At 36.5% G+C, this 15483-nt stretch overlaps 1 protein-coding gene across 1 annotated transcript in view; it reads left to right on the forward strand.

The window, feature by feature from the left end:
• Positions 1-12778, forward strand: part of TMEFF2 (transmembrane protein with EGF like and two follistatin like domains 2) — a 301414-nt gene extending 288636 nt beyond the window's left edge. Inside the window, 3 exon segments of the mRNA XM_027771550.1 lie at positions 3580-3703; positions 6895-7053; positions 10653-12778. Coding sequence (XP_027627351.1) covers positions 3580-3703; positions 6895-7053; positions 10653-10749 — 380 coding nt within the window. The 3' untranslated portion in view covers positions 10750-12778.
• The last annotated feature ends 2705 nt before the right edge of the window (positions 12779-15483 follow it).

Genomic DNA, 15483 nt, shown 5'->3' on the forward strand with positions numbered 1-15483 from the left:
CCTACACCAGGATAGAAATGATATGTGTGATTTTGCTAAAGAATTTGCCACCTTGGTAGCTTTTGATTGGGGTGTTGTCCAGCAATGGGAATGTAGCCCTATTGGATCTGCTGTGAATGATCCAGATTATCCCAGAAACCGTCTCTTAAAAGAATTAGCATGTCTTTCAAGACATATAGTTTGTAAAACATCTAAACAGGAAATTGATTGAAGGCTGTAAACAGAGACACGTATTTTCTACCATTGTCGCTATTTCTCTTAGGAACAAAGAATACAACCTTTCCCTCTTTTTAAAGAAAGGACAAAGAAACTCATATCTAAATTATCAGTCACTGGAAGAAATATCCAGAATTACAAAGTATTGTTTTTATATAATTTTAAACTTTTTTAATGCTTTATTACTGCTTAAACAGTATACATAAGCCTCAGGGCTGCAAATACCATAGTCCAAAGTCATATTTGTTTGGGATATTAGATTTGTGTTTCTGCTCTTCTTAATAAACTTAAGTCTCATTTCTAAAATACGTCTATTGCATTACCAGAAGTGGATATATATTCAGCTTTTCAATCAACTGGCTTACTCGGTTGGATTGACTATAAATTTGTTGATGTATATTGATGATGCCTCATTTTCTTGCCCAGAGATCATTTCTTCTACTCATTTATTTTCAATCTCTCTACTTTTTTATTTGACAGTATCCTATAAGCAGTACAACAGAGCACTCCAAGCTCATAAGGAATGCTCTAAACTAATTAGCAGATTTTATGATGGAAATTATTCCACTGCCACGTGATCATCCTGGCTAGATAATGAACTTTTTGAAAATATCCAGCTCTTACCACACTAAGGCAACCACCTCATTCAAGCAAGCTCTGATTTTGCCCTTATATTTCAGTTTGTAATTATGGTTATAGTACAAATTTGATAACAAGTTGTCTGTGTGGGATGAAGTACAGTGATAAAATAGCGTCGGGCAAGCTCATTGGTGCAGTGGTAACATGCTGCTTAAGTGATGCTGGATTCATATGGAAGATCATGAGTTCAATTCCCTAGCAGACTGATGCATGCCAGGTGTGCTAACTGGAAAGGCTAGGGGTGGAGGGGGTAGCGGAGTGGAGGGAGGGTCATAGCATGAAACTTTGTTAAATATGCTTCTCTCTCTCTCTCTTCTGTTTCTCATTCTCAAAAAAGAAATCAACTTTTAAAACATAAAATAATCTAAGCAAATGGATTTTGAGTTAAAAATTTTGTCTTCTTTAACAACTGATAGAAAGAAAAAAAAAGCCCTAATGAGATATGTGTTTAAAAAAAAATACTATGGCTGAAAAGACAGAATATGACTGAAATGTGAAGAAGCCCTAGAAAATCTCCCTGCATCCAGGTGTGCAGAATCACTGGAGAGTTACTAACAAACACTAAATGGAAATGTTGAATAGTTTTTCATGGGGAAAAAATCCAGTAATAAGGGTGAAAATCAGTGCTGGTTCATTAAATCAGCAGTGGGACAAACAAACCCCACTGCTAAAGTCACTTTTAAACAGCAGTTGCAAGGTTTGACTGCTGTAGCTTGGAGCTTCCTGGCCTGACACAGAATGTGTCCAGTCTTCATGGATTCATGGATGACCACAAGCCATCTCAAGGTGTAGCTAAATACCATGGTTGCCCTGATACCTCTTTGCTCATGTGCACCCATGTTGCAAATGTCACCTAACCTACCCAGTTCAGTTTGGGTGTGTTTGCTTACCACAGATATAGTTGCTACCCAAAACACCCTGCCAGAAAATTCCATGTGACTTATAAGAATGATCCCACATGAAACCAAAAGAGAAAGTTCTATACATTCTTAGTCTTTGCCATAGAAGCAGTTCATTCAATTTAATGGTAATTATCAACACAGAAATATAATATAAGCCAAGGATTATCAACTCTCATAGCTAAAGAGACACAGATATAGAACAAATGAATGATATGTCATCTGCAAGTTCTCCAGTATACTTACGACAAATCCCTTACTAATTTGGTTAGGCAACTTGAAGTATTACCTATCATAGCAATGTATGTAAATATTTCTACACAAAAAAAGCACTAAACACTTTATTTCCAACTTTAATATTATGCAGATGGCATCTAGATCTTAAGATGTATAGGTATTTTAAGACTCTGCTTAACATAAATAATACATTTGATTCTCTAATACCAGAGGCATACTTTTTCTCCTGAAAAATATGCTCATCATCCATGATGCTGGTAATAATTATAAGGATACACTGGGAAAAAAATTCTTATGTAAAAAATAATAGCAAATAATCTATTTCATATATGTAATAATTCACTTGCAATCTTCCATTATCACTGTCTAAGTACTGTAGAAGCATTTTGTTAGCTTGAAAAGTATCTGTAGATTGAGGTCAATAAAGTTATGTTTCTTAGGTGTTTAAGCACAAATTTTCAAAACAGATATCACATTATAGGAGAAACTTGAAGGCAACATTTGTTATTATAATACAAGCTTATAAAGAATCAAAAGACTACTTAACAATGGCAGTATAAATACGAAGCAAGTGTATTTGGATTAACAAAGATGTGGGAGGGGAAGAGTGCAGGAAAGAAAATAGGGGAAAAATAAGGAGAGAGAAGATATTTGTGGGACACAGATACGGTTTGTTATCTGTTGATGAGGATGTGTATAGTATTCTCAACTAGACTGAGATGTGTATCATGCTGGGTAAAATCTCTTTACGATCTAAATTATGTATAGCTATTGAATATATAAATAATAAAATTAAATTTAAAAGACATGAAAAAAAATAAAACTTGTTAATGACAGGTGAAAATCTTCATTTTAGAACACAAGTTTTATCTTTATTACAAGTTAAAATTTCACATAGAAGTGTTAAAATAGGTTAAATACTATGCATTAAAATACACTTCCAGCATTCAGTACGTACTGTGTGAATATCTACATAAGTGATTCTGAAATAACATTTGCTTTTTCAATAGCTTTATTTTGGCAATAAAAGAATGTATGGATGCTAGTAAAAATCGTGTGTACAGAAGATTTTAAAATCGTGAAAGAATATATTTGTTGAAATTTGCATCTGGTTTGGAAAAATGTCTGTTTAACAATTGAAGATGGTCATATTTTAACTTTTAAGTTCTCATGTTGAGAAAGTATCAAGGTATTACAGCAATCTACTCTTAGGGACATTATGCTGGGCTTTGAAATTCAAAAAAATAGGATATTTCTTCTTGTATTATTTTATGATCAATGTAGTCTCTATGCAAGGAAAATTAAAGCTGTCTGACAACTCAGAGAAACATCACTGGTTGTTAAAGATGTAGGAAATTGCATAAAAGCATGAAAAGCACTGGGTAATTTTGCAGTTTCATCTCTAAACACAATTGTAAAGACGTCTGTCTTTCAATTCTTTCTCCCTCTTTCTTCTGAAGCTTGGCCTTTTAGTTCTTGCCCTTTTAAATATCTTTGCCTACTGTAACTTTGCTTTTTAATGTGCTGGTTGATCTTACCAGGCTAAGAAAGTATTTATGGAGATGCTTGCTTTTATCTGTATTCACAGAGAATGCTAACAAATTAGAAGAAAGTGCTAGAGAACACCACATCCCTTGTCCAGAACATTACAATGGCTTCTGTATGCATGGGAAGTGTGAACACTCGATCAATATGCAGGAGCCATCTTGCAGGTAATGTTTTCACTCTTAAACTTTTAAAACATATAAAGTAAAAATGTAGAAACTAAGTTCTAGATGTTTACAGAGAATTGTTTGGCATTCTTCTTAAGTGGGTGATCAGCAACAAAACTTTACTTCTGTGCACACACACACACACACCAGAAAACCATGAAATGTGCATACCTTGCACTCTTAAGTACTATAACATATCACTATAAACTCTTACATACTCTTGTGTAGAATTTTAAATTGTACTGTGTGCACTGAAAGTTTTGTAAAGGCACGCTCTTCTGAATTCTTTGCCAGTCTTTTTTCAGAACAGTGCTTGGCACATATTTTTATTTGCTCAATAAATATTTTTAAACAACTTAATAGATGAGGCTTTATGTATATTAGACAGTTACTTTTGGGAGGTACAGTTTACAAAATCCTTCGGGCCCCCTAGTAACTCTCATAAAGCAATGGGCCAGCCTGTGATGTGGTGATTAAGGCAGCTGGATCCCTCATGGTTGACTGTGCAGCTTGAATCTTGAACTTGACATCTTGTAAAACACACCAGGCACATGTGTGAGCATGCCCAAAATCCTAAAGGGAGAAGAAACGGAGGAGAAAAGACTGCACCATGGCCATTCTCCATGGCAGGGTTTAGGGGGTGCCTTCTCACTCTATTCTTAGTCTGTCTCCCTATGGCAAGCACGCATGTCCTCTAGAAAAATTTTAAATAAACAAATATCAGCAATCTGTTTTCAATGACAGTCTATGCAGGAAGCTTTGCTTACTTTTTGTCTAACTCTAAGTGTATGAACATTCCTATGAGAGAGAAAGCAAACCTCCCAACAGGTCCTGATCATGCCACAATCCTTTTCTTTTCTATTCTCCATCCCACCATGCTCCTGGGCATGCATGTATATGCCAAGCATGTTTCTCAGCCACCAGGGTCAGGACTCAAACCCAGGCTGACCATGTGGGATTCAGCTTTCTGTACACAGTACTTAACTGGTGCTCTATAGGGCTCACCCAGCTTTGCATTACTAACTGCAGCTTCACAGTTTCAAACTAAATAGAGACACAAATAATATTGCTTGTCTAGATTTAGGTTATCACTATAAATATCTGATGAGAATTCATGTCTAGAACATAATTATTTTGGAGATGGTTCAGCAAAATATATTTAATTTAAGTTCATATACAAGTGGCATAAGGTAAAATAGGTTATGTCTTGATATACAATAAATAGTCTCTCCTTTTCTCTCTCTCTTTCACTCAGCAAGAACTGGCGTCCTTTCATGTTTCCCTTTACCAGGTGCACTTGCACCTGACTCTGGAATAGCCAGGCAAAGAGAACGTAACTGAGAGTTACTCTTGCCCTCTCGCTCCTCAGCAGTCACCAATATTAAACCCTTCCTGAGGAAGGGTTTCAGGATGTAGGTACGAGGAATTCAAAGAGAGGATGGCTCTCAGGATGTAGGTATGAGGAATTCAAAGTCAAGTACCCAAATAGTTCCACAAAATCAGTGTCAAGTTGATCCCCTTTAGTATTTTTTAATGAGATGTTTTCTCGTTATATGCCATATGCGTATTTTAATATACAGATTGTCTACCTAAACTTTTAAGTGATAATTGAATAAGTGAGTAACCATATTTATTCTCAGATGAATAATATCTGTTTTGCAGAACTATACTGCCTACATTGTCATTACTTTTACTTTCTCTCTCTCTCTCTTTCTCTCTCTCCTCTCTCTCTCTCTCTCTCTCCATTTTGGAGAGGTTTTTGCTATAGACCGTGTGTGCTCGCCAGAAAGACAGAGACAGACAGAGAGACAGGAAGTGAGAAATCAGCCCCCCAAGGAGGATGGCCACGCTGCAATCACTTCTCCATTCTCCTCTCAGGATCTTAGGCACGCAAGCACATGTACCTGGTGTAAGTTTAAACCACTGGGTCCAGGACTCAAACTGTGGTCAACTACATGGGAGTACAGCGACATAGCCATTATGCCAACTGCTGGTCCCTATCATTACTTTCGTCTAACAAAGTTTTACTCTCCAGCATCACAGATGACTTTATGACCAGCAAATTAAAGAACCGACCCTACAATATCTCTGGTCCTGATATTTCCTTACACTTATTCTGATAACACCATAAGGAATATTGTATTCAAGCAAATACTCTTATTTTTATTTCCATATCCACATTATCAGAAGCACATCTATCTCCAGCCTCCATAGTTTTTTGCCACAGGGCAGGCGCCACCACGCCCAGAAGTACATCTATCTCAAGAAAATATGTTGACTTAGGCCTACTGAAGAGCAAATTAAATGAAATGTGAAGCTCGCCTAAAAAATATAGAAAGAACAATTATCCCTGGATATATACTATCTCCTCCTATTGTCATTAAAAAATACCTAACAATTCTCCTATCTTCAAAACTTGTGAGTATAAGTATAAAAAGAAACCACATATCTTCCAAACTACAAATACGAAGGGGTTCTGTTGGAAAAAAAAGAAGTTGAGAATTATTCTATCTACAAAATAATATTTATTTAGAAAGGGAGACAGAAAGCTCTCTTTTGGGTCAGTAGATGACGTGAGGTTAAGGCAACTGGGTTCTACATAGCTTACTGCCTGGTTCAAGTCCAGGATTCAGTGGCTTGAAAAACATACAAAGCACATGTACCTGTGTGCCCAAATCCTAGCAGAGGAATGGAGGATAAGGGATTGTGGTTGCCCAACCCCCTGGGGGTTATTTTCTCACTTTCCATCTCTCCGTCTGTTTCCAGAAAGCACATGCATCCTATAACAAAAATTGAAAAAAAAAAAAAAAGCCTACTTTGGTAGTGAAGGTAAATGCCTATTTCCCAAATGCGAAAATGCAGCTGGCTAGGGCTAGCAGGTGGTGTGATGGTTAAGGTGCTTGACTCCCACATGACCAATGGCAGTTCAAGTCCCAGACCCAGCAACTTAAAAATCATGGTGTGTGTGTGTGTGTGTGTGTGTATGCCTAGATTTCCAGGAGGAGAACACAGGAGAAGGGACGAGAGCATAGTCACCCTCCCGGTCCCAGGATATGATATCTTACTTTTCCTCTCTCTGTCTCTCTCCCTCTGACGAGTGCCCACATCCTATGACAAAAACCTGAATTTGTTTTTAAATAAAAAAATGTAGCTAGCAGTTATTGGTAATTGGACACTATAATTTCTTCCAGGTGTGATGCTGGTTATACTGGACAACACTGTGAAAAAAAGGACTACAGTGTTCTGTACGTTGTTCCCGGCCCTGTGCGATTTCAGTATGTCCTAATTGCAGCTGTGATTGGGACGATTCAGATTGCTGTCATCTGTGTGGTGGTCCTCTGCATCACAAGGTCAGTACCTGTATTCAGTGACCACCAATAAAGGGATATGTTTTTCCTCCTTTCTAAAACCAGATTCCTCTGAATACAAGTTGCTCCATGGACTGTGCAACCATCTGTCCTCCAAGAGTTCAGTTCCTCATCATAAGAGTATTTGATGAGGAAGGGTTTGGATTTTCTTGTTGGAGTGTACAAATTATTTTCGCTATTGATTTTCTAAGTAAAGGGTTGTTTTGTTTTGTTTTTTTACCCCCACCAACTTAAAATGACCTTTGTCTAAATATGCTTTTCTCTTTTAACTATGAAAGGTCAGTCTTCATGCAAACTGCTAAGAGACTACTTAACTGATCAGTTTATTTTTATTTACTTGGATCAGTATGGCAAATGAGATCAGGGTAGATTGTATAAAAATCCTAGGAAAGTATGAAATTATGGGTCTCATTTATAGCACTTTTATTTTCAGGTATAATGCTCATACATGATCAATTTAAACATATCTTGGTATAAACTATAAATGCATTTTTATCTTAAGATAACAAAGGAATTTTTATCACAAAATGCAAAAAGAAAGAAGTGGTAATGAGAAAAATTATTATAGTAAATGAAAATCTTTGATACAGGGAAACATTCAGTAAATAGCACAAAAACTATATCAAATTCTCAGTCCAATCAAAAGACAATTGTTTCCTAGAAAGCCAGATTGAGAAAGATACAGAAGTTTCACCCAGTTTTAACAGGAAGGAAAATCATGATTGATTAGCATTGTCTGACACTGCACTTGAGAGTAGAAGAGTGAGGCCAGATATTTGTGTAAATTCATTAGTGTGGAAACCCATGGTAGCCAAGAATTGGATTCCAGACCAAATGCATGCAATTTATGTTCTGTGTAACCAGAAAAGTTATGGAAAATACTTCTTTTTGACCTGATTTCAGTCTCCTTTAAAAAGTTCCACAGAAGATTTTCAAGGTTTTTGCCAAATTCAAAAGGCGTTTAGACTTCCATTTATTTGTACATCTCTACAGTAAATCAGAATGCTTCTTGAGAAATTACTTTCCAAAGACAAAAAGAGGAAAAGAAAGTATCATATCTTTAGAAAATAAAAGCCATAATACATCTCAGTATCTGTACTGCACTATCTTCGTTGAGGACAAGTGTGGCATTTGCTCTTGAAAAAGACAAAATATGGTTCATAAATCCTCACCTGGCCTAAAGGCTTAGGGGAAGATCATCGACTGGAGCTTTGTGCCGCTCTAAGCCAAGTTGAGTTCATCAACTCGACTCTCACGTTTAGATGCCAAGTGAGTCAATGGATTATATTAAAATAGATTCCGGGGAACATAAAGATAACTCAAGAAACCAAAAATACTGAGTATAGGGAGAAAAGAGAGAGAAGAATCTAAAACATAGGAAACCATGCCATATTACTCTTCACAGCCTCAAGCTTTCTGATATCTATGTACTATCAGTACCTGAGAAGGAAAATGCATATTTAATTACTATAATCTCATAACAATTTAATTGCTAGAGTACTGACAATAAATGCAAACCTTTAAATAACTCAGATGTTTTCAACTCTGTTATTAACACAGTTCCATTTGTATACATAATAAAAACAACTGCAATCTGCAGGTTCTTACTTCAGAGGAATTGTGTGTGCAGAGGTTATGCAAATATATCATATATGTACCTATACACATTTACGAATGTTATGAAAAAGGAACAGATATCCCCATTTTCAAGGTAGAAACCCTGACGTCTGAGAAGTTAGTAAGTTTCTGCAATGAGAAAATGATATCCAGTCTGTCTAGCATCGGAGCCTGTGTATCTGTCTGCTGCTCATACTGCCCCTTGGCTCATCATGATTTTGTGTATTCTGGAAAAAAAAAAAAAGAAAAGAAAAGAGGTTATTTTTTTCATGAGAGAGAGAGGAAGAGACAGGCACCCACACTGGGGTCTTTGCACTTGATCTTCCCCCCAATCTTGCAGCCAGCCAGGATCACAAGAGACCCCATGGATGTGCCAAATGTGCTCAGGTAGGCCCAGGACATGAACCTGGAGCTTTGCCATACAGCCTCCAGCTTCACAAGTCAGTGTCCCTGCTGCCTGCACCACCGTGGCTATGCCATGATTTCACAATTTCTGATGTTCAAGACTACCTCGACTAAGCTTCAAATTAGAGTTATTGCAAGAAATATGACCTTTTCCATTTTTCATGTGAAAACCACAAAACCTCTCTTCTTGGGGAGGAGACCTAGCACATGAACTAAATAAGCTTCATCATATGCATTTTATAAATCTGTCCTGGGAACGCCAGACCTTTCAACGCCCTTCTAGGAGTCATACTAGTGAAGAAATCACATCAATTGTCAGTGTGGTTTCACTTCAGTCACTTGTAAACATTCTGCCAGACTTTCCAACTAGGCCACCTCACTCATTCCTCTCTTTCTGCCCCATCCCCACCGTCCAAAAACACCTACTTTCCTGTGACCCGGCCACTCTTGTCTGTCAAGACCTATTCCAGAATATCCAGTTCCTAAAGCACATACAAAATCATGCCAAACACAGGTTTACTCATTCTCTTTAATTTTCTTTTAATGTTTTCCTCATTCAGATGTCCTTCTTTTCTACTTGAACATCTTTTTTCTTTCTTTTCTCCTTTTCTCACTTTCTTTCTGGTTAATTCCTTCCCCATTTTTTCATTACTATTTTAGTCAAACACCTGCCCTCCTCCTAAACATAGCTCATGTCACAAAAAAAATGTACATCTAGAGACATGTTCCAAAATGAAGAGTTGCCCTGTTGAGAAGCTGGGTTTTGTATCTTTTTATCTTTACCTCTCTATTCATTTTACAATATCTATCCTGCCCTCCAAAATTATGCACACACACATACACACTTACATATATTTATATATGTTCTCTAATACACATGGCTTGTTACAGTAGGATTTTACATGAACTTTATGATGTCGTATCTATTTGAATATTCAAAGCATTCTTTTATTATGAGAGAAAATACTAGATCAGAGATTTTCAGATAATTTGTCTGAATATCAGTTTTTTCTAGAAGCTAAATAATTGGTACCAATTTATGTCTGCAGCTTATTGCATTAATGTACAAAAAATATATTAGGCTGAACAAAATAGCCTTTCCATTACGTATCAGATATTAACCAGTTGACTCATTCTCTGGTTTGATAGGGCTTAAACTTGTAGCATTGAAATGTCAATATAACATTTACCCTTAGGAAATTTCAAATATGAAATTGTCGAAGACCTTTAAAGTGAGATGAGATGAGCTCAGGACTCGCTTGATTGCACTGTGCTGAGTCATTCTTTGTGCCTTAATGAGTAAGCAGTGAAGACGAGGTAAATGTGTTCCTCTTCAACTTCCGCCTCTGTACTTCAGTTCTCAACAGAAGCTTAAAGACAACTGCAAACAGAAGCAAAAGCGTAACTTTTCAAAAGTAATCCAGCTTCTACTAATAATAAATTCTCTCATCTGAAATATTTTAGTAATTTGCTTAACCCACAGCATCGCTCTGTGATTATGAAACCAAACTTTAGATAATCACATTGGACTAAGATTTGTAAACTTTCCAACCTTCTAGGAAATGCCCCAGAAGCAACAGAATTCACAGACAGAAGCAAAATACAGGGCACTACAGTTCAGACAACACAACAAGAGCGTCCACGAGGTTAATCTAAAGGGAGCATGTTTCACAGTGGCTGGACTACCGAGAGCTTGGACTACACAATACAGTATTATAGACAAAAGAATAAGACAAGAGATCTACACATGTTGCCTTGCATTTGTGGTAATCTACACCAATGAAAACATGTACTACAGCTATATTTGATTATGTATGGATATATTTGAAATAGTATACATTGTCTTGATGTTTTTTCTGTAATGTAAATAAACTATTTATATCACACAATATAGTTTTTTCTTTCCCATGTATTTGTTATATATAATAAATACTCAGTGATGAGAAAAAATTGGCATTATTTGCGGTATCTCATAACTGTAAATGTAATCAGACTAGTACAATCTGTGCAGAAACCTATATTTCATCTTTCTCCACATCCTGAGACAGCACATTAGTTTGTATAGGACTCAGTGGCTAGGTTTTGAGTGATTCCAAGATCAAGGGAAATGATGGTTATTGGAAAAGAGAAAAAATAATTTACTTTATATCGAGTGAGGATAAAATATTTCAGATCTTTGAATCATCTCTATTTTATCAACTTTCTTTCCTAGTCTTCCATTTTCATCCCCAGAGCAGAAAAATCTCTGGCATATAAATTAAATCAAAGAAGAAGGGGAGGGAAAGTGTTTTATAACTCATAAAGGAGAGGGGAAGAAGATATTGGTTTTTACTTGGGAAGCAGCTTAGAATCTCCCAGTTAAGTGTATATACCCGAAAGGCCCTGAGCAAGTTATGTATTAGGTATACACAGAGCAGCAAAATCTATTGCATTTAGGTGACTGGAATTAACAACGAGGGGAAAAATTTAATAACATCATTAAATGTGAAAAACCAAAATCGCGAATTCTCAAAAGCACTTGCTATATTTATAGTATATGATTCTCTGAAAAGAAGTTAGAATCACAACCAAGTACCCCATGAATGGCTTTATGGCTAATGCAGCACCATTATTTGAAATGGAACTAAGATGATGACGATGTTTCACGTATGTTTTGAGCATATTTATATGTCGAGATAAGGAAAAAATATCCCATAGCATCCGAAAAACCTTAGTGAAAAGTTTATATGGAGTTTTTGTTTATTTTGAGCATATAAATAGGTATGACCACTTCATTTGAAAAAATAAACTGAAAATTCCCAAAGAATAAGATACAAATAACAAGTCCTATAAGTGCCTTATTGTCCTTCAGCTCCACATGGCTTTCTGTGGCTGATACAGTAATCTAAATAAAACTCTCTTAGTCTCTTTCCAATGACCTCTGGGTTGATGAAAAGGGATGATGTTCCTGTATCCAAAAACATCACATTGACACATTCTGAACATAAAATACTCAGTGAAAAGTAAGTTTTCTGAAGGGATATTAAAAGATATTTGTTAGGGCATAAATAAAGGTGACAATCTAAATAGGAGTTAGGACTCTTAAAAACATGATTTTCTAGGTAAGTCATCACTTTGAAAAGTGTGACTCTATTGACATAAACATCATTGAAGTATTTATTTTGTTTTGTTTTAACTGATACTATGTCACTTGTACAGAACAACTCCTTTTAAACGTCTGCGTGGAAGTTTAGTTTGGTTAACAGGTGCAAAGATGTAGTAAGCCCTGTTCTCCTTTCTAAGATAGTCGATGTGACAAACAAACCATTATAATTGAAGGAAGAAAATGCAACATCAATAGAAATGTGTAGAGCTTAAAAGAAATAACAACTCCACTGACTTTTGCTTGTAAAAGTGTGAAACGACTTGCTTTCTTAGATATGGATGTATTACTATATGTGAATTTTTATCAAAGAATCATAAATCTAAGTGTTGGAAAAGTTCTTGGAGCTATTAATACAAGATATTTCTGCCTACCTCCCTGCTTTCCCGCCCCATGAAGAAATCCGTTTTTTCAAAGATATATAATGGAACTTGCCCTATAGCCCAGTAGTTAAGCACTGTGCATTGGGAGTTAGATCTCATATACATGTGTTCGAGTCCAGCCCCAGGGACCTGAAATACATGCCAGGTGCATGTTCATATATGCCCCAAATCCTGACATAAAGGAGAAATGGAGGAAAGGGGTTGCAGCCTGATTATGCCTTACTAAGGGTTGCTTTATCTTCTCTTTTTCTTTCTCTCTGGTGAGTGTACACACACTCTGGCAATTAAAAAAATGTATAATGAATCTTAAGTGAGTACATACTTTGTGAGTATATACACTATTCAAGATCTTAGGGAAATACAAATAAAATATTGTCTCTAGGGAACTATCTCATCTTGATAGCTGAATGTCTAATTTCTACTTGCATATTTCTTATAAATTGGAATTTTATTATCAAACAATTGATTCTTCCTCATATTGAGTTCAAGTTTACTTCTCTGTGGTTTCTATTTTTGGCCTCTGTCTTTCCTCTCAGAAGCAAAAGAATAATAACTTACATATTTAAAAGAGAAATCATGTTTTTCTATTCACCTAATAACCCCTCAGTAAGCATTTCCTTCTCTTAAGTAAAGCATCTTTAATTTTCTCATCTACTTTTCATGTGGTATGATATTTACATCTCCCTAGCATCCACATCATCTTTCCTTGAACTGATTCATCTTTGTCAATATATTTCCTTAAATGTAGAGCTCAAAACTACATAGTCTACTACATTTGTGGTCTGACCAGCACAGCATATGGTAGGATGCATAGAAATAAATTTAACTGAGAGCCATGGTCCATAAATTCGAGTAATACTTTGACCACAAATATACTCTGGAATCCTGAGCAAGCCATTTTACATCTCAGTTCTCAGTTTCCTCAACCACAGGGCCACTTGTACTTCTATAATTCCAATATTTTATATATTCCGAAAGAGCAATATGCTTTTGTTATTGTTACCCAAGACCACATGATTTCTGTTGCTTCTCTTCAGAATAAACTGCTAATAAACCCCTTCATTCACTAACTCATTTATTCATGCTATTATTCATTCTACATTTATTATACATTATACATTTACCAAGGGTCTCCACTTACCAGCACCATGTCAGACTACAAGAAGACAAAGGTAAATAGGGAAGAGTCCTTGCTTCAAAGGAACTGGTTATCAGATCATCCAGGTGTCCTACATCAAAGATCTCACAGTTCCTCAGAAGAGACAGAGAGGTAAATACAAAATTACAAAGGCTGTGCTACTGGCTGGTCCAGAAAACCTGAGAACGCTGAAGAAGGAACTTGCAGGCTGGGAGGTATACCTCTTCACAGGAAGATACACAGAAAAACATCATTCTCCACACACAGACTGACTCCTTGCTTTGAAGATTGTCTATACCCTTCATGCTTTCTTCAAAACCTTCTTCTCTTCCCAGTAGCCAGGACCAATGACAGCTTATCAGTGAAGCCTTCATGACTCCCTGACCGGTCTCTAATTCTATTCTTCTATTTTCCATCTTGGTCCTTAATTGCCCATGCATGTCTATTTTCCTTAGCTTGGGAGTGAGGAGATAATTAGTGTTTTGCTGATTGTTTCCATGTATTCAATAAACATTTACTGGGTGCCTGCAAGTGTGCTGGGCATGATTTTAGGTGCTGTGATGTAGAAGTAAGGTGGAAAACATGTCTCAGCTCGCAGATTGACATTATAACAGAGGAGATTTGTTTGGGTGAGGGGAGAGCATTTATTAAACAAAAAATTGAAAAGTTTTTAAATCGTACTCCAGTAATTAAAAATAGAATGAGATGACTACCCCGTTAATGGGATTTGAAAACCTCCTGAGTATAATATTTGATCTCTGAAGCAAGGCAGATATAGTTCCCCATCTAAACACCAATTCACTATTTAACCTTAGGACAGTTGCCAAGTTTCTTTATGCCTCCTATTTAACATGGACAGGAAAATATTTTTTCATACCCAATATGACTGGTATGAGAAATAAACAAGACAATCCATGTTTGCACTCAGAATAGTAAGAAGCACAGCGTTCCATGTACAGAAATTATCGTTTAGGCAATGATAAATATTTGCTGTAAAATAAATAATAATAAAAAATATTTCGTAAGTCAAATAATACATAATGATAACCATATGGTTAGAATGAAAAAGAATCAAGTCTTTGTGATGACTTAAAGGAGTTTTCATTGTATCTTTGGTAGCAAGAGAGCTGGTTTTGGTTCCACAAAGATGGGGAGCTAAGAAGCAGTTCAGTTCCTCCAGTATATGTGTGTGTGTGTGCATGTGTGTGTATGTGCATGTGTGTGTGCTCCAAATGGATCCATTGGTATGTGTCTGAAGAAGGAGGAGAATACTACTTCCATTTTAAAATAAGTCTACCCTGATAAAACACATACCGTTAAACCTTTGTGTGTTTCTAGGCACAGGATGAGTTGAGTAAGTCATTATTACAATGACATTGCAGGACTCAATGCTTTATTTTTTTTTTTCCCAGTTTCTACTATAGTCATGTGCACTCACTGGAGACAGACAGTGAAAAATCACCCCCTTGGGAATATTGCCACCCCACAATCTCCTCTCTTCCATTCTCCTCTGGGAATTTTGGCATGCACGCACATTCATAATTTTCCAGTGTCCACCAGGTCTAGGACTCGAACTGCAGTCAGCCATACAGGAATCCAGTGCCTCAGCCACTACACCACCTGCTGGCTCCATGCAGGATTCGATTCTTTACTTTCATGGATCCTCGAAGAGAAGTCAGTGCAGACTATCACAAAATCACATTAGACTCTTCACTGATGTTTACCTT

This window comes from Tupaia chinensis, unplaced genomic scaffold, assembly GCF_000334495.1.
Source record: "Tupaia chinensis unplaced genomic scaffold, TupChi_1.0 Scaffold000225_1, whole genome shotgun sequence".
Lineage (NCBI taxonomy): Eukaryota > Metazoa > Chordata > Mammalia > Scandentia > Tupaiidae > Tupaia > Tupaia belangeri.